Source organism: Budorcas taxicolor, chromosome 3, assembly GCF_023091745.1.
Source record: "Budorcas taxicolor isolate Tak-1 chromosome 3, Takin1.1, whole genome shotgun sequence".
NCBI lineage: Eukaryota > Metazoa > Chordata > Mammalia > Artiodactyla > Bovidae > Budorcas > Budorcas taxicolor.
In genome coordinates this window covers 17,405,072-17,423,043 of record NC_068912.1, presented here as the reverse complement: position 1 = coordinate 17,423,043, position 17,972 = coordinate 17,405,072, and the positions used below count along the sequence as shown (strand labels likewise).

Here is a 17,972-nt window from a genome sequence, read left to right as displayed (position 1 = left end):
AGGTGGCCAAAATATTGGAGTTTCAGCCTCAACATCAGTCCTTCCAATGAACACCCAGGACTGGTCTCCTTTAGGATGGACTGGTTGGATCTCCTTGCAGTCCAAGGGACTCTGAAGAGTCTTCTCCAACACCACAGTTCAAAAGCATCAATTCTTCTGCACTCAGCTTTCTTTATAGTCCAAGTCTCACATCCATACATGACCACTGGAAAAACCATAGCCTTGACTAGATGAACCTTTGTTGGCAAAGCAATAATGTCTCTGCTTTTTAATATGCTGTCTAGGTTGGTCATAACTTTTCTTCCAAGGAGTAAGCATCTTTTAATTTCATGGCTGCAGTCACCATCTGCAGTGATTTTGGAGTCCAGAAAAATAAAGTCTGCCACTGTTTCCACTGTTTCCCCATCTATTTCCCATGAAATGATGGGACCAGATGCCATGATCTTCGTTTTCTGAATGTTGAGCTTTAAGCCAACTTTTTCACTCTCCTCTTTCACTTTCATCAAGAGGCTCTTTAGTTCTTCTTCACTTTCCGCCATAAGGGTGGTATCATCTGCATATCTGAGGTTTTTGATATTTCTCTCGGCAATCTTGATTCCAGCTTATGCTTCATCCAGCCCAGCATTTCTCATGATGTACTCTGCATAAGTTAAATAAGCAGAGTGACAATATACAGCCTTGACACACTCCTTTTCCTATTTGGAACCAGTCTGTTGTTCCATGTCCAGTTCTAACTGTTGCTTCCTGACCTGCATACAGATTTCTCAAGAGGCAGGTCAGGTGGTCTGGTATTCCCACCTCTTTCAGAATTTTCCACACTTTATTGTGATCCACACAGTCAAAGGCTTTGGCATAGTCAATAAAGAAGAAATAGATATTTTTCTGGAACTCTCTTGCTTTTTCCATGATCCAGCGGATGTTGGCAATTTGATCTCTGGTTCCTCTGCTTTTTCTAAAACCAGCTTGAACATCTGGAAGTTCACAGTTCACGTATTGTTGAAGCCTGGCTTGGAGAATTTTGAGCATTACTTTACTAGTGTGTGAAATAAGTGCAATTGTGTGGTAGTTTGAGCATTATTTGGCATTGCCTTTCTTTGGGATTAGAATGAAAACTGACCTTTTCCAGTCCTGTGGCCACTGCTGAGTTTTCCAAATTTGCTGACATATTGAGTGCAGCACTTTCACAGCATCATCTTTTAGGATTTGAAATAGCTCAACTGGAATTCTATCACATCCACTAGCTTTGTTCGTAGTGATACTTCCTAAGGCCCACTTGACTTCACATTCCAGGGTGTCTGGCTGTAAGTGAGTGATCACACCATTGTGATTATCTAGGTGGTGAAGATCTTTTTCGTACAGTTCTTCTGTGTATTCTTGCCACCTCTTCTTAATATCTTCTGCTTCTGTTAAATCCATGAAGAGATTAGAGTATAAATAAATAGAAGAATATAAATTAGAATATAGATAAATTCAGAAGCTTTCACTACCAGAAGACACAGCTGCAAAAATTAAAATTTGCTGATTGGTGCTCACATGGAAACCAGCAAAGACATCTCAGCAACCCTGGAGAAACCTCATGTGACAACTGTGTGTGACAAGTCCTCAGTAGTACCACCAAGCAGAAGCTAAAGAAATAGAAAATCAAATATCCCCGCTCAGGACAGGAATCTCCCACTGGGTCTATGATTGGCACCACCAGAACAGGAACAGTGCTGTCTGTAGATGAGACTCTCAGGGAGCCTTCTGGGAATGGACCCCACCACTTCAGCCTAGATGCGCCAGCCTTACCTTTATGAGAGTGGGAAGGAGATCAGGAATGATCTTTGCAAATTTGAGTGGATTCTCCACCATGTCTGAAATTTGAGCAGAAGTAACCCTAGGGTCACCTCTCAACACTGTCTGCATAGATGACCTAAGAGAAAGCAAATTCCTTTGGTTCTCAGGGTCACAGAATTAATAACAGTAAATCCCCCCTACACACCCATTCCAGTCAAGATCTGGAAAGCTTTTCAGGAGGCGAGCACAGGCTCCGGGCTGCATTAGAGTTTCCACCCTCCAGGGTGACAATTGAGTAGCAGCACTGTGTCCTGATACCCTCCAGTGAGGGCCCCACGCTCACTCCCTCCCTTCTGGCCCCTCCCCTAACTGCTGCTGGAAGCCCAGGTCAAAGCTCAGCACAGCCCTAATGACCACAGACAGGGCAAGTGCCTATCTGTGATCACCGTCTCACTGCCACCTCCCCAAAGTATGTCGGCTGCTGGCAATGCTCCAAGGCTATTCAAAGGATGCCCCCAACCAAGCTGTCCCTGACTCCCCCACCTGACAAGTGATTTCTCCCACCTCAGAATCCCAACAGTCTTCTCCTGAACCTTTCTGACGATACCTCACTTGCTGGTTCAACCAGTGTCTGTGCAGTTCTCACCTAGCTCTGGGCACTGGGGCCAGTAAGAGTGAGACATGGGCCAGACCTCAGCGAGTGCGGCCAGGGGACAGTGTGAGAAACCACCCGACGTGCACAAGGACGTGGGGACCATGACTCTGCCTGGAGACCTCCCGTGGGAAGTACCGCTGAACTGCAGGAGGCGTGGGGTCTCTGAGGTCTGGGGCCAGGGCCTTCCTCTCCCTGCTCCCACCACCACCGCACTGTATATCCCAACACAGGGTAGACCGCGTTACTCACATGCCCCCAGGAGATGGAGCAACCCTCAAGGACCATCCACACCTGCAATATCTTTCTCTCTCTACTCCCCCTGCACGCACATCCAGAACAGAGTCTGCACTCAAAGTATAAGTAACCCATAAGTATAAATAAACAGATAGACACACAAGAAAAATAACAAGCTGTTTTTGTTTTCTTCTGCCACCAAAGTGGAACCTTTTGGGAAGCCCGGACTGTGCTGCCTCCATGGAGAAACCCTCAAGAGGTTCCAGACATTGACCACCCGTTTGGGGTCTCCATTCCCTGCTATGACATCTCCTGGTTGGTGGAGAGCTACTTGGGTGAATGAGATGGGTCCAAAAATATAGGCCCCATCCTAGCGTGACATCAAACCAGCTCAGCAGAGGCCCAGGGAGCCTGAGGACTACTCACCAGATGAACCAGGATACTCTCGTGTCATATGAGGAAATTCAAGAATAGGGAGCAAGAAAATGATCAGTATCAGTGATTCATCACCCCCTTTCCTCACCAAGCCTAGAGGGGCTCCGCTGACTACCCCATCTTGTTCCCACACCTAGCATTTCAGCAGCAGGTTTGGATACAGCAGAGCCCAGGGCTTGCCTGCCAACTCTGAAGATATTGTTTTGCATGGAGGAAGGTGAAAGGTCATGGAAGACGTGTAGGAATTCAGCATCAGAGACTTTGGGAGGAAACTTTGCCCGAGTCGTAGCCCCTGGGATCATTCCACGGCTGTCACCACCACTGGACCCAGGCAGCGAGGTCTGAGTGGTCCAGGCGCCCCAGGAGCTGCAAGGGGAATTCAAGAGTGAGGAGGTGACCTCAGGACTCAGGGTTCTGGCCCTGAGTGTCCCCTCGACAGCAGGTGACCAGGCTGAGCCCACTGCCCTCTCTGTGTTCCCTGTCTGTCACTGTGGGTCCTGACACCTCTCCCTCCCAGGATCCACTGAGGACCGGGCGTGAAGATGGCAGTGAGGTGATGTGCTTCACTCCCCTGGACTGGGAGTCCCAAAAGGCAGGGCCTGATGTGACATAGGAAGTCTAGTTAAAGGATTAAGACTAAGAATTTGAACCAGACTTCTCTGCGATCTGATGCTGACTGCTGTTGGCTAGCTGTGCTGGGATCTGATGCTGACTGCTGTCGGCTAGCTGTGCAGTCTTAGTTTACTTGAAATCCTGACGCACATAATTTCCACTCTTACATGGAGACAGCAGATCCAGCACCGAGTTGGTGAAGGACTAAAGAGAGAGCAAGAGCAGGTAGGTATGTTGAGTGAGCCCTGGAGCACCTTCAGTTCTCAGTAAGTGGCGGGGGGGTTATTGTTCTGAGACCGAGTTTGTAGAAGGACTGAATAAATAAAAATGGAGACCATGCAGCCTTCAGAGTCCAAAATTCCATCCACTTTAGGTCCAGAAACCCAGTTTTCTCTACTCTAACCCCTGTCCTGTTGCCACACTCTCCACGGGCCCCAGATCAAGCAGGGGACAGAGAAGCCTCTAGGGGAAGATCTTGGGAGGTGCAGTGTGTCCTGGGGTTCTGCTGGGAGAGGCTGAGCACACCCTCCTGGGTGTGGCCCCCCCACCTGAATGGGGCAATGCTCCAGGAAGCAGAGAGCAAACAGAGCTGCAGGGCTCCCAGCCCCGGGAAGCGCTCGGCTAAGCCTTATAAAGGGACCAGTCTCCATCCAGGGCGCATCTCACTCATCCTTCTCCTTGGTGACGTCTCCTCTGATCAGGTAAGTCTGCTCCGGCCTATCTCTCTTTTCTAGGAGGAGCCGGGAAGCAGCTCTGGAAGGGGATGCAGGAGCCTGTGGTCCAGTCCCGACTCTGCCGCCAACTGGGCTGTGTGCCTTCACCCCTGCTGAGGTCCCATCTGTGTGGCAAGATGACGAATACTCCCTGCCCCTCCACTGGCTCCTCGGTGATGCTCTTGTGGACACGTGCCCAGTGGGAGCTAAGGACCCTCCCCCTCCTCTTGCTTTTTTCCTTCTCTGGATTCATCTGTTTATCAGGTCAAAAAACCCACTGACCCCACCCTTGAGGAGAGTGGGAGCCCCAGCCAAAGCCTTAACCCCAGGCCTGGGACCCCCCCACTCACCATTACTTTGGTGAGACGTCCTGCCCTGACCTGGAGAAAAGACTGATCAACCAGAGCTCCCCACCTCCTCCCAGCAGGAAAATGCTCAGGGACCGTCTGCACACGGGGCTCGGCTCTGGTCTTGGCCATGTTGACAGAGGCCTTGGGTGGGTCCTCTTACTGACAGAACAGTGGGCTCTTTCTCCTCCATCAGAAGGCAGTGGGATTTGTCTTAGATACTGACACGTGTGATGCAGGGTCATGTCCTGGCTGCTGAGGAAAGTCTGGCATGGGAGGGCTGCTCTGTCCCGTTTCTCTGCTGGAGTCCAGGGCAGCCCAGACCTCTGACTGCTGGGGGAAGAACCTGCTTAGGGAAGTCAGACGTTCTCTTTATTTTAATGAGGTCAGGCCTCGGAGGTGCAGATAGTGCCCAGTAACAGAAAAGCGGAAGGACCCCCATCTCCCACATTCCACCCAACAGCCTAGAACTGAGTTGTGTATTTCCTTTCACTTCAAAATCCCAGCTGATTCTGATCCCCAGTCCTTCTTCCTCTCTCAGGGGTGGGACAGGAAGCCCCCCACCAGGGCTCAGGACAGGACTGCATTTCTGCCCACTTATTGTAGAGCTTGCTTCATGGTCCAGGTGGGCTTCTAGGGGGTCTTCCGGAAGCAGCCCAGGAGGCTCAGACCAGATCAGAGGGGACACTGTCCTGCCCCCGTGACTCTGACCCTGACGCTGAACCTGGAGGAGATGGATTTGCTGCTGTTTTGGGGGTGGGCTCCTCCACGGCTCTGGTTGCTGCGTCCCGCCTCAGGCCCAGTCTTCTCACTGGGGCTGTCCCCGTCTCTGCTTCCACACGCTGTGGGCCTCCCCACAGAGGAGTCTGCCGGTCTCCTTCACCTCCTCACGCCCTGAGCTGTGGGGACCCAGGCCCATGCCTGGGCATGCCCTCCTGCTCCTCAGCCTCTCCTCCCAGCACGCAGAGCAGTTTCTTCTGTCCCATCTGAGCCGCGCTGCGCTGGCTGCTCAGCCCCCATCCAGGTGTCCGATCTTGGGGACCCTCTCCTGGGGAAGGACACAAAAGGTCACTGACCCCTCTTCCGGCAGCTCTTTGGAAGCCAAGATGAGCGGCTCTCAGCTGGAGCAGGCCATTTCAGCCTTGATCGACCTGTTTCACAAATACTCGGGACCCGATGACACCATCGAGAAGGAGACCCTGCTGCAGCTGCTGAAGGAGAACTTCCCCAACTTCCTCAGTGCCTGTGTGAGTGGGCTTCTGGTCCCCCATGGTGACGGGGTCCTGGTCCCCCGTGGTGGCGGGGTCCTGGCATGACTGAGGGCCCTTCCCGGGAGACTTTGGACAAGTCACTCTCATTCTCTGATTCTCACTTTCTCATCTGCAAAAGGGCATCATAGAACTTCCTATCCTGTCCTCTATCAGGGGGTAAAGAGATGCTGTATGTGACAAAGTAGGAAAATGTGTGGATACAAGTAGTTGATGATAAGTTATCAGAAAGGGCTACAACTGGGGGGCAGTGGATGGGTCCCCTCTCACCTGTCCCACCTTCTGTATGAGAGTCAAACTCTTCTGCTCACACCCTGAGAGGCTCTAGAGGCTCCCCTAGGGTCTTGAGATCAGAGGGAAGGTGACAGAAATTCCATCACTGACAGAACTTAAGACCATTTTATACAACAAAGAACTCATCCACCGACCTGATTTAACCGGACAATTCGATGAACTGAACTGATTACAAAAAGAAGAGATTACTAGCGTAAGCAAGAAGAGGGAACTCAGAGCAAGTAAGGTCTCCTAGGTCAAAAGAAGAAGGGGTTGCCATGAGGCAGACAAGGGTAGGGCTTATTTTGAGTCCCTGAGCAGAACTTAGGCAGGTGGTCACCTGCAGGGAGTTGGGTGGTGGGTGGTGGTCTGGGGCTGGAGACTCCCCACACCAGCACACTGATCAGGACAGCTCTAGGCAGAGCCTGCTCACCATATGAGGCTTTCATCCAAGTTCACATTTGGGGAAGGACTCTCCATTGAACTGCTGGGCAACGTCAGTGTCCCCACCTCATCCCACACCTCCCCTCCTCAATACCACACCAGACACCTCTGTGCTGCACTGGGTCCTCATTTCTCTGTCTCTACTTCTTCCTCTTCTCCCAGCTCATCACTTTTGCGGCGCTGAGTTTGCCTGTTTTGGTGTCTTTTTCCCACAGGAGAAAAGGGGCCGACATTACTTGTCCAATATCTTTGAGAAGAAGGACAAGAATAAGGACCAGAAGATTGACTTTTCTGAGTTCCTGTCCTTGCTGGCGGACATAGCCTCAGACTATCACAACCACAGCCACGGAGCGGAGCTCTGTTCTGGGGGAAATCAGTGAGCCCAGAGGCCTCCAGACAACCCAAGAAACAATGAAGTGTTGTCTCCCCAGATTCTGGCTTATTTCCTTTCTTTATGGGGACGCCTATGTTGCCAAAACTGCTACTCCTTGGTGAATGTTATCTGGAATTTCCACCAGGTGGATGGACCAAGAAGGCGCTAGCAGTGCGCCCTCTGTTGGCCTCCAGCATCAATGCGCATTTTTCTCGGCAGGGCCTCTTGTCCTCTCCACGCTCCCTAATAAATGTACAGATGGGGTCCCAGACATGGAGACCAGGACAAAGCATTCCAGCAGGCCTCAGACATGCTTTTCCTTGTGAAGGCAGGGCTCAGCATCCGGTGACCAAGAAACTGCAGTACCGTCTTCCCGAGGGGCTGTGGAGACTGGCGCCGCTTTACAAGGGTTTTCTTGCTGGGCGGGTGTGGGGGGGAGTTTGAGGACACGGCCATTTGCCTCTGTGAACAGGAGGCTCAGCAGTACCCTACGGCTGGATCTCCTGTCCTGTGTCCTGGGGTCCCTGGGCTGTGCCCTGGTCCCCATGCATGTGCTGGTGTGTTTTGGCCTGTGTGAGTGTCCCTGTGGAAGGGAAAGTCACCCTGTTTTCTGAGCTGATTCTCAGTAGCTGTTTGCTACAAGCCAGGAGCTGGGTGTTTGGGGATAGCCCATGGTGATGGACGCTCCAGGCAGAGGAGGTCTAGCTAGTCCAGGGGACCAGACATCCTATCGGAGTCAAGTGAGGAGACAGGACTGCAGAAGGAGCACGGTGGAGAAGCCACTCAGGGAGGAGAAGGAGCGCTGTGCCGAGCGTGTGCATTCCCGTCTCCTCTATCTGCCACCGGTAGGGGCATGTCATTACCATTGGCCCTTAGAAGCCAGGCGCGGTGCTAGGGGCTGAGGATTTAGAAACGAGCACAACACAGGGACTTCCCAACAGGTCACTGGCACTCCTCAGAGCATCTCCAGGGCGCCACGAGGCAGTCAGCGCTTACCCCCTCCCCAGTGCCACTTACAGGTCGTGTCCCTGCAGGTTCAGCCAGCGTCCCCTCCTTGAGGGCACCTCTTCTGGCCCAATCACTCCCCACCCCCTGCCCACTCAGCCTCCCACCAACCTCTTAATCAGGCAAACCTTCTTCCTGGATGAATCGAGCAACTGTCTCCACACCCTTCTGCTCTCCCGCCAGCAGGCGACATGTAGGATAAGTTATTGTCCAGATGGGTGGCTGCTCAGCTTCCTTGACACCATTCCTCAAGCACTTCAGTTTCCACACCATCACCTCCTCTCTGCTTCAGGAACATCCTTGGCAAGACTATTTTGCCAACATTCATAACCAATGAAAAATAAGAAAATAGGCTGATTCATGTCAATATAGGGCAAAAACCACTACAATATTGTAATTAGCCTCCGATTAAAATAAATAAATTTTTTTAAAAATAAGAAAATAACACTAATAAAAGTGATTTTAAAAAATAACACTGGTAATCAGAACAAGGCAGGCAACAGTTTATTGACTCCTGAGAGGTCTTCATTGAGACCTCTGGGCTGAGCTGGGCCTGGCTAATCTCTGACCCTCAATACAGGGCTTCTAGCCATGGGACTGGCTGTGTAAATCTATGGCAACTGCAGCATCAGTAGAGAGAAACTCAGGAAAGCTGATCTTCTCATCTTCTTCTTTCTTAAAGAACTCTTCTAAGAAATCTGACTCTAACCAACTCACAGACTTAGAGAACCAACTTATGATTGCCAGTTGAGAGGGATGGAACAAAGGGATAGTTAGAGAGCTTGAGATGAATAGAGATGCACTTGCATATTTAGAATGGATAACGAACAAGGACCACCTACTATATAGCAGAGGGAACACCGCTCAATGTTCAGGGGCAGCCTGGATAGGAGAGAAGTTTGGCAGAGAATGGATACATATACATGTGTGGCTAAGTCCCTTCTATGTATCTGAAACTAGACAACATTGTTATTAGGCTACGCATGCATGCTAAGTTGCTTTAGTCACGTCCGACTCTGTGCCAGGCTATGGACTCCAGCCCACTAGGCTCCTCTGTCCTCGGGATTCTGCAGCAAGAGTACTGGAGCGGGTTGCCATACCCTCCTCCAGGGGATCTTCCCGACCCAAGGATCCAACCCATGTCTCCTACAGCTCCTGCATTGATAGGTGGGTTCTTTACCACTAGTGCCTCTTGGGAACCCCTGTTAACAGGGTATATCCCAATACAAAATAAAAAGTTCTATTAAAAAAAAGATTTTTTTCAAGATTGGGAACTCATGTACACCTGTGAACAAAATTTTTAAGACAAAAAGCGAAAAAAAAGAAAGAAAGAAATCTGGCTGTTTGTTTACTGTGGGGAGAAGATATCAAACAAAGGAAAACTCGCTTACAGCCCTGGCCTGGAGCGAGGAAGGAGGATGGCAGAGGCAGAGAATAAGCGGGGTGAGTGTGGGCTGCAGGGATGGGGCGGGAGCCCTGGCCCTGGGCTTTCCAGCTGGTGGCTCTTCGGCTGTAATGAGAGCACACACTGGACACCAGGAAGTTCTAGGTAGGGCCTGCCTGTGCTCCGGGATGCTCAACACATTCTCCCTAGACTGACACCCCTGGGATCGCAGTCTCACAACTACCCTCATTCACCATTATTCCCCTGTGTGTGTGGGTGCATTCTCAGTCCTCAGTCGTGTCCAACTCCTTTGCAACCCTATGGACTGTGGTCCCACCAGACTCCTCTGTCCATGGAGTTTTCCAGGCAAGAATACTGGAGTGGGTTGACGTTTCCTCCTCCAGGGGTTCTTCCCAACCCAGGGAATGAACCCACATCTCTTGCATCTCCTGCACTGGCAGGTTCTTTACCACCTGCCACCTGGAAAGCCAGGTTCCATGGCCCAACCAGAGGAGCCCCCCAGCGCCCTGCTGGAGGTGAGGCTAATTTTCACCAAGGTCATGGGATGCAAGTGGAGCCCAGAGGGTAATGGGGCATTTGCTCTTGGATTTGTAGGCTCAGTTCAGTTCAGTTCAGTCACTCAGTCATGTCCGACTCTTTGCAACCCCATGAATCGCAGCACACCAGCCCTCCCTGTCCATCACCAACTCCCGGAGTTCACACAGACTCATGTCCATGGAGTCAGCGATGCCATCCAGCCATCTCATCCTCTGTCGTCCCCTTCTCCTCCTGCCCCCAATCCCTCCCAGCATCAGAGTCTTTTCCAATGAGTCAACTCTTCGCATGAGGTGGCCAAAGTATTGGAGTTTCAGCTTCAGCATCATTCCCTCCAAAGAAATCCCAGGGCTGATCTCCTTCAGAATGGACTGGTTGGATCTCCTTGCAGTCCAAGGGACTCTCAAGAGTCTTCTCCAACACCACAGTTCAAAAGCATCAATCCTTCGGCACTCAGCATTCTTCACAGTCCAACTCTCACATCCATACATGACCACTGGAAAAACCATAGCCTTGACTAGATGGACCTTTGTTGGCAAAGTAATGTCTCTGCTTTTGAATATGCTATCTAGGTTGGTCATAACTTTCCTTCCAAGGAGTACGTGTTTTTTAATTTCATGGCTGCAATCACCATCTGCAGTGATTTTGGAGCCCAAAAAAATAAAGTCTGACACTGTTTCCACTGTTTCCCCATCTATTTCCCATGAAGTGATGGGATGGGATGCCATGATCTTCGTTTTCTGAATGTTGAGCTTTAAGCCAACTTTTTCACTCTCCTCTTCCACTTTCATCAAGAGGCTTTTTAGTTCCTCTTCACTTTCTGCCATAAGGGTGGTGTCATCGGCATATCTGAGGTTATTGATATTTCTCCTGGCAATCTTGATTCCAGCTTGTGCTTCTTCCAGCCCAGCGTTTCTCATGATGTACTCTGCATATAAGTTAAATAAGCAGGGTGACAATATACAACCTTGATGCACTCCTTTTCCTATTTGAAACCAGTCTGTTGTTCCATGTCCAGTTCTAACTGTTGCTTCCTGACCTGCATACAGATTTCTCAAGAGGCAAGTCAGGTGGTCTGGTATTCCCATCACTTTCAGAATTTTCCACAGTTTATTGTGATCCACACAGCCAAAGGCTTTGGCATAGTCAATAAAGCAGAAATATATGTTTTTCTGGAACTCTCTTGCTTTTTTTGATGATCCATTGGATGTTGGCAATTTGATCTCTGGTTCCTCTGCCTTTTCTAAAACCAGCTTGAACATCAGGAAGTTCACAGTTTATGTATTGCTGAAGCCTGGCTTGGAGAGTTTTGAGCATTACTTTACTAGCATGTGAGATGAGTGCACTTGTGCAGTAGTTTGAGCATTCTTTGGCATTGCCTTTCTTTGGGATTGGAATGAAAACTGACCTTTTCCAGTCCTGTGGCCACTGCTGAGTTTTCCAAATGTGCTGGCATATTGAGGGCAGCACTTTCACAGCATCATCTTTCAGGATTTGAAATAGCTCCACTGGAATTCCATCACCTCCACTAGCTTTGTTCATAGTGATACTTCTAAGGCCCACTTGACTTCACATTCCAGGATGTCTGGCTCTAGGTGAGTGATCACACCATCGTGATATCTGGGTCATGACGATCTTTTCTGTATAGTTCCTCTGTGTATTCTTGCCACCTCTTCTTAATATCTTCTGCTTCTGTTAGGTCCATGCCATTTCTGTCTTTTATCAGGCCCATCTTTGCATGAAATATTCCCTTGGTATCTCTAATTTTCTTGAAGAGATCTCTGGTCTTTCCCATTCTGTTGTTTTCCTCTATTTCTTTGCATTGATCACTGAGGAAGGCTTTCTTATCTCTTCTTGCTATTCTTTGGAACTCTGCATTCCGATGCTTATATCTTTCCTTTTCTCCTTTGCTTTTCACTTCTCTTCTTTTCACAGCTATTTGTAAGGCCTCCCCAGACAGCTATTTTGCTTTTTTGCATTTCTTTTCCATGGGGATGGTCTTGATCCCTGTCTCCTGTACAATGTCATGAACCTCATTCCATAGTTCATCAGGCACTCTATCTATCAGATCTAGGCCCTTAAATCTATTTCTCACTTCCACTGTATCATCATAAGGGATTTGATTTAGGTCATACCTGAATGGTCTAATGGTTTTCCCTACTTTCTTCAATTTAAGTCTGAATTTGGTAATAAGGAGTTCATGATCTGAGCCACAGTCAGCTCCTGGTTTTGTTTTTGCTGACTGTATACAGCTTCTCCATCTTTGGCTGCAAAGAATATAATCAATCTGATTTTGGTGTTGACCATCTGGTGATGTCCATGTGTAGAGTCTTCTCTTGTGTTGTTGGAAGAGGGTGTTTGCTATGACCAGTGCATTTTCTTGGCAAAATTCTATTAGTCTTTGCCCTGCTTCTTTCCGCATTCCAAGGCCAAATTTGCCTGTTACTCCAGGTGTTTCCTGACTTCCTACTTTTGCATTCCAGTCCCCTATAATGAAAAGGACATCTTTTTTGGGTGTTAGTTCTAAAAGGTCTTGTAGGTCTTCATAGAATGGTTCAACTTCACCTTCTTCAGCGTTACTGGTTGGGGCATAGACTTGGATAACTGTGATATTGAATGGTTTGCCTTGGAAACGAACAGAGATCATTCTGTCATCTTTGAGATTGCATCCAAGTACTGCATTTTGGACTCTTTTTTTGACCATGATGGTTACTCCATTTCTTCTGAGGGATTCCTGCCCACAGTAGTAGATATAATAGTCATCTGAGTTAAATTCACCCGTTCCAGTCCATTTTAGTTCGCTGATTCCTAGAATGTCGACGTTCACTCTTGCCATCTGTTGTTTGACCACTTCCAATTTGCCTTGATTCATGGACCTGACATTCCAGGTTCCTACGCAATATTGCTCTTTACAGCATCAGACCTTGCTTCTATCACCAGTCACATCCACAGCTGGGTATTGTTTGTCCATCCTAACTCCAGATGAAGACAGGCTGAGGCCAGAATAATGGTGAATAGCGGTCCCAGGACTGGGACAAGGAGGATATTACAACATGGAGGTATGGGCTGTGAGCCCTCCAGTTCCTCTCTGAGCACCTTGAAGAGATCTGAGTCCAAAAAGCTAGGGGATGCCACAAACTGCAGAGTAAGCAGAAAAAAAGGCAGCAGGGAGTAGAGAAGGCTCTGGAAATCCTAGATTTGGGTCTATCCTCAGTTACCTGGGCTTCCTTGGTAGCTCAGCTGATAAAGAATCTGCCTGCAATGCAGGAGACCCCAGTGTGATTACTAGGTCAGGAAGATCCCTTAGAGCAGGGATAGGCTACCCACTCTAGTATTCATGGGCTTCCCTGGTGGCTCAGATGGTGAAGAATTTGCCTACAGTACTGGAGACCTGGGTTGAGAAGATCCCCTGGAGGAAGGAATGGCAACCCACTCCAGTATTTTTGCCTGGAGAATCCCCATGGACAGAGGAGCCTGGGGGGCTACAGTCCATGGGGTCACAAAGAGTCAGACATGACTGAGTGACTCAGCACTAAGCACTTGATTACTTACAAAGACATTCTCCCTAGAAGTTTTGTGAATCTGTCTGGATGTCACAGAGCAACCAAAAGGACGTAGGAGGTTATCTATCTAGACCAGACCCTCAGTGCCCAGAAGAGCACACTGAGGCCTAGAGGGAGAAGAGGAATGACTCTTTCTGACTGCCCCAAGACTCTTGGCCCAGAGCTAGTCCCCTGGGCTGAGCAGGGACCAAGGCTGGGACCTCGTGCCTTCAACCTGTAAGAAGCAAAGCAGCATGGAGGAGTGAGAGCTCTGCTCCGAGGTGAAGGGTGATCCTTTCACAGTCCTCAGATTTGAGCTTGTTCCATCAGTTTCCCAGATGACACTGCTCTGGGTGGGGACACACACTCAGAACTCGGCCCAACCCAGACCCTGCTCAGAGCTCTGTGGGGCTGGCCTGGCAGGTGGTGACAAAAGGAAGATGAGAGGGATGCTGTGCCTCAGGAAATAGGACATTTGGGGATTTGCAGGTGGAACCAGAGTGTCTGATTATGTACCCAGTGAGTCACTAGACCAACGTTCATTAACTGTCAATCATGTAAGAGCTGCTGCCCTCAGTGACAGTTTACTACGTGCCAGACAGCGTGCTAAGAGCTTTAAATGCATTGCCTCATTTAATCCTCAGAAAAACCCTGTGCCAAGGGTCTCAGTACCCCAGTTTACAGATGTGAGGCTGAGGGCTTAGTAGACCTCCCAAGAGTGCTTCCTGGTAAATGCCAAAGCCAGGGTTGAAACCCAAGACTTGCTGACTCTGAAGGCCAGCTCCTAGGACAGCAGAAATCCTGAGTCTCTGTCCGTCTCTGGGCTGAGCAAGGAGGGTCTCTGCCCTGGCTCTGCTCCACTGGACCCCATCATCCAGGGCAGGTACTGTGTGCACAGACAGGTGGCCAGGAGAGCAACAGCTAAACAAGCAGGGCCCTGACTCATCAAGGCCCTGGGGGCCTCCGTCCCGGCTGCTCTGCCGACTCCACGGCCCAGGCAGTGGAGAGGGGGCTTCTGTGATCTCCGGAGCCCTGGTTCTCCTGCTCCTGCTGCTCACTGGCCACTCCCAAAGGGTCTGCTAGAGAGGAAGCACTTGTGTTTTTTGAGGAAAACCACTTTGACTGGAAACGTTTTGCCTAGCCAACGGCCCAGAAAGGCAACTAGGGTATTTACAGCAGAAGGGACCATGGTCCAGGAGGCAGGTAGGCTTGGCCAAAGTCACAGAGCTGGGAAGGGGCAGACTCGGGGTCATACCCAGGGGTCCCAACTCCTGCTGAACATCCCTACTGCTCAGGCTCAGAGCCCTGGGGGTCTGAATCCTGCAGGGAGAATGTTGTTACCGCCAGTCACCAACGGGACCTGTGGGGCCGGAACAGCAGCCTGCTGGCTCGCTGGGCTCACTCTGCGTGCTCTGCACTATGAGTCACTGTCTGCGGAGTGAGGGGGGCTGGAATATTCAGTGAGCACCCACCCAGGCACACTCATGCTCCCCGGGGCTGCTTCTCACGCCTCTCTGTAGTAGGACCCATCCCTGAAGTCCATCCTATTCCCCTGAAGCTGCTCCTCCCAGCTCTCAGGGTCCACCAGGAGCACCAGCACACATGCACGCTCAGTCACTAAGTCACGTCCTACTCTTTGTAACCCCATGAACTATAATCCACCAGGCTCTTCTGTCCGTGGGATTCTGGAATCCCATTTCAAGAATATTGGAGTGAGCTGCCATGCCCTCTTCCAGGGGATCTTCCTGACCCAGGGATTGAACCTGCATCTCCTGAGTCTCCTTGCATTGGCAGGCAGGCTCTTTACCACTGAGGCACCAGGGAAGCCCCCCTGCCCCAGAGGCCTGGCATTCTGGTTCAGCTTTTCCCCCAGCTTTCCCTCAACATGCACACACACACACACACACACACACACACACACACACACACACACATATGCGCGCGCGCGCGCGCATGCGCACGCACACAGAGCATGGGCCCATATATGTGCGTCCACTGACTAAATCTGCACGTCACTCCTTGGAAGCATCTCTGTATCCTCTACGTGGCCTGCCCGCCAGCCTCCTCCAGGCAGGCCCTCCTGTACCAGGTTTTCAAATGATTTTACCACCAGATACCTTCTGCAAACCAAATTGCTTCCAGTAACCAGAGATAGAAAATGGTAGAACAGACTTGTGGACACAGCAGGGGAGCGAGAGGATGGACAAATTGAGAGAGTAGCACTGAAACACATACATTACCATACGTAAAATAGATCAGTCACTCAGCTCTGTCACTCAGGCGTGTCCGACTCTTTGTGACCCCGGGGACTGCAGCACACCAGGCCTCCCTGTCCATCACCAACTCCCGGAGTTTATTCAAACTCATGTCCATCAAGTCAGTGATGCCATCCAGCCATCTCATCCTGTTGTCCCCTTCTACTCCTACCTTCAATCTTTCTCAGCATCAGGGTCTTTTCCAATGAGCCAGTTCTTCCCATCAGTTGGTCAAAGTATTGGAGTTTCAGCTTCAGCATCAGTCTTTCCAGTGAATATTCAGGACTGATTTCCTTCAGAAGGGACTGGTTATATTTCTCTGCAGTCCAAGGGACTCTCAAGGGACTCTTCTTCAACACCACAGAAGAATTGATGCTTTCAATTTTTTCAGTTCTTTTGAACTGATGCTTATAAAGCACAGCCTTCTTCATAGTTTAACTCTCACTTCCATACACAACTACTGGAAAAACCATAGCTTTGACTAGACAGAACTTTGTTGGCAAAGTAATGTCTCTGTCTTTTAACATGCTGTCTAGGTTGGTCATAGCTTTTCTTCCAAGGAGCATCTTTTAATTTCATGGCTGCAGTCACCATCTGCAGTGATTTTGGAACTCCAATACATAAAGTCTGTCACTGTTTCCATTGTTTCCCCATCTATTTGCCATGAAGTGATGGGACCAGATACCATGATCTTTGTTTTCTGAATATTGAGTTTTAACCCAGCTTTTTCACTCTCTTCTTTCACTTTCATTAAGTTCCTCTTCACTTTCTGCCATAAGGGTAGTGTCATCTGCATATCTGAGGTTATTGATATGGCAGTCTGGCAGTCTTGATTCCAGCTTGTGCTTCATCCAGCCTGGCATTTCACATGATGTACTCTGCATATAAGTTAAATAAGCAGGGTGACAATATAGAGCCTTGACACACTCCTTTCCTGATTTGGAACCAATCTGTTGTTCCATGTCCAGTTCTAACTGTTGCTTCTTGACCTGCCCCAGATTTCTCAGGAGGCAGGTAAGGTGGTCTGGTATTCCCATCACTTGAAGAATTTTCCACAATTTGTTGTGATCCACACAGTCAAAGGCTTTATTGTAGTCAATAAAGCAAAAGTAGATGTTTTTCTGAAATTCTTTTGCATTTTCAATGATCCAACGGATGTTAGCAATTTGATCTCTGGTTCCTCTGCCTTTTCTAAATCCAGCGTGAATATCTGGAAGTTCACAGTTCACGTACTGTTGAAGCCTGGCTTGGAGAATTTTGAGCATTACTTTGCTATCTTGTGAGATGAGTGCAATTCTGGGGTAGTCTGAACATTCTTTGGCATTGCCTTCCTTTGGGATTGGAATGAAAACTGACTTTTCCAGTCCTGTGGCCACTGCTGAGTTTTCCAGATTTGCTGGCATATTGAGTGCAGCACTTTCACAGCATTATTTTTTAGGATTTGAAATAGCTCAACTGGAATTCCTTCACCTCCATTAGCTTTGTTAGTAGTGATCCTTCCTAAGGCCCACTTGACTTCACACTCCAGGATGTCTGGCTCTAGGTGAGTAATCACATCATTGTGATTATCTGGGTCCTGAAGATCTTTTCTGTATAGTTCTTCTGGGTATTCTTGCCACCTCTTCTTAATATCTTCTGCTTCTGTTATGTCAGTACTATTTCTGTCCTTTATTGTGCCCATCTTTGCATGAAATGTTCCCTTGGTATCTCTAATTTTCTTGAAGAGATCTCTAGTCTTTCCCATTCTATTGCTTTCCTCTATTTCTTTGCACTGATCACTGAAGAAGGCTTTCTTATGTCTCCTTGCTATTCTTTGGAAGTCTGCATTCAGATGGGTATATCTTTCCTTTTCTCCTTTGCCTTTTCCTTCTCTTCTTTTCGCATCTATTTGTAAGGCCTTCTCAGACAACCATTTTGCCTTTTTGCATTTCTTTTTCTTGGGGATGGTCTTGATTCATGTCTCCTGTACAATGTCATGAACCTCCATCCATAGTTCTTCAGGCACTCTATCAGATCTAATTCCTTGAATCTATTTCTCACTTCCACTGTATAATTTTAAGAGATTTGATTTAGGTAATACCTGAATGGTCTAGTGGTTTTC

General features: G+C 49.1%; 1 protein-coding gene across 1 annotated transcript; it reads left to right on the top strand.

Moving 5' to 3' along the window:
- Positions 1-5,878: 5,878 nt before the first annotated feature.
- S100A7A (S100 calcium binding protein A7A) lies at positions 5,879-7,137 on the top strand. The gene is made up of 2 exons (XM_052637949.1): positions 5,879-6,019; positions 6,973-7,137. The coding sequence occupies exons 1-2, from the start codon at positions 5,879-5,881 to the stop codon at positions 7,135-7,137; spliced, it is 306 nt and encodes a 101-aa protein (XP_052493909.1).
- The last annotated feature ends 10,835 nt before the right edge of the window (positions 7,138-17,972 follow it).

Coding starts and splice junctions, on each gene's coding strand:
- S100A7A (XM_052637949.1), top strand. CDS start 5,879: ATGAGCGGCTCTCAGCTGGAGCAGGCCATTTCAGCCTTGATCGACCTG. Junction 6,020..6,972: donor CCAACTTCCTCAGTGCCTGT/GTGAGTGGGCTT, acceptor TTTTTCCCACAG/GAGAAAAGGGGCCGACATTA.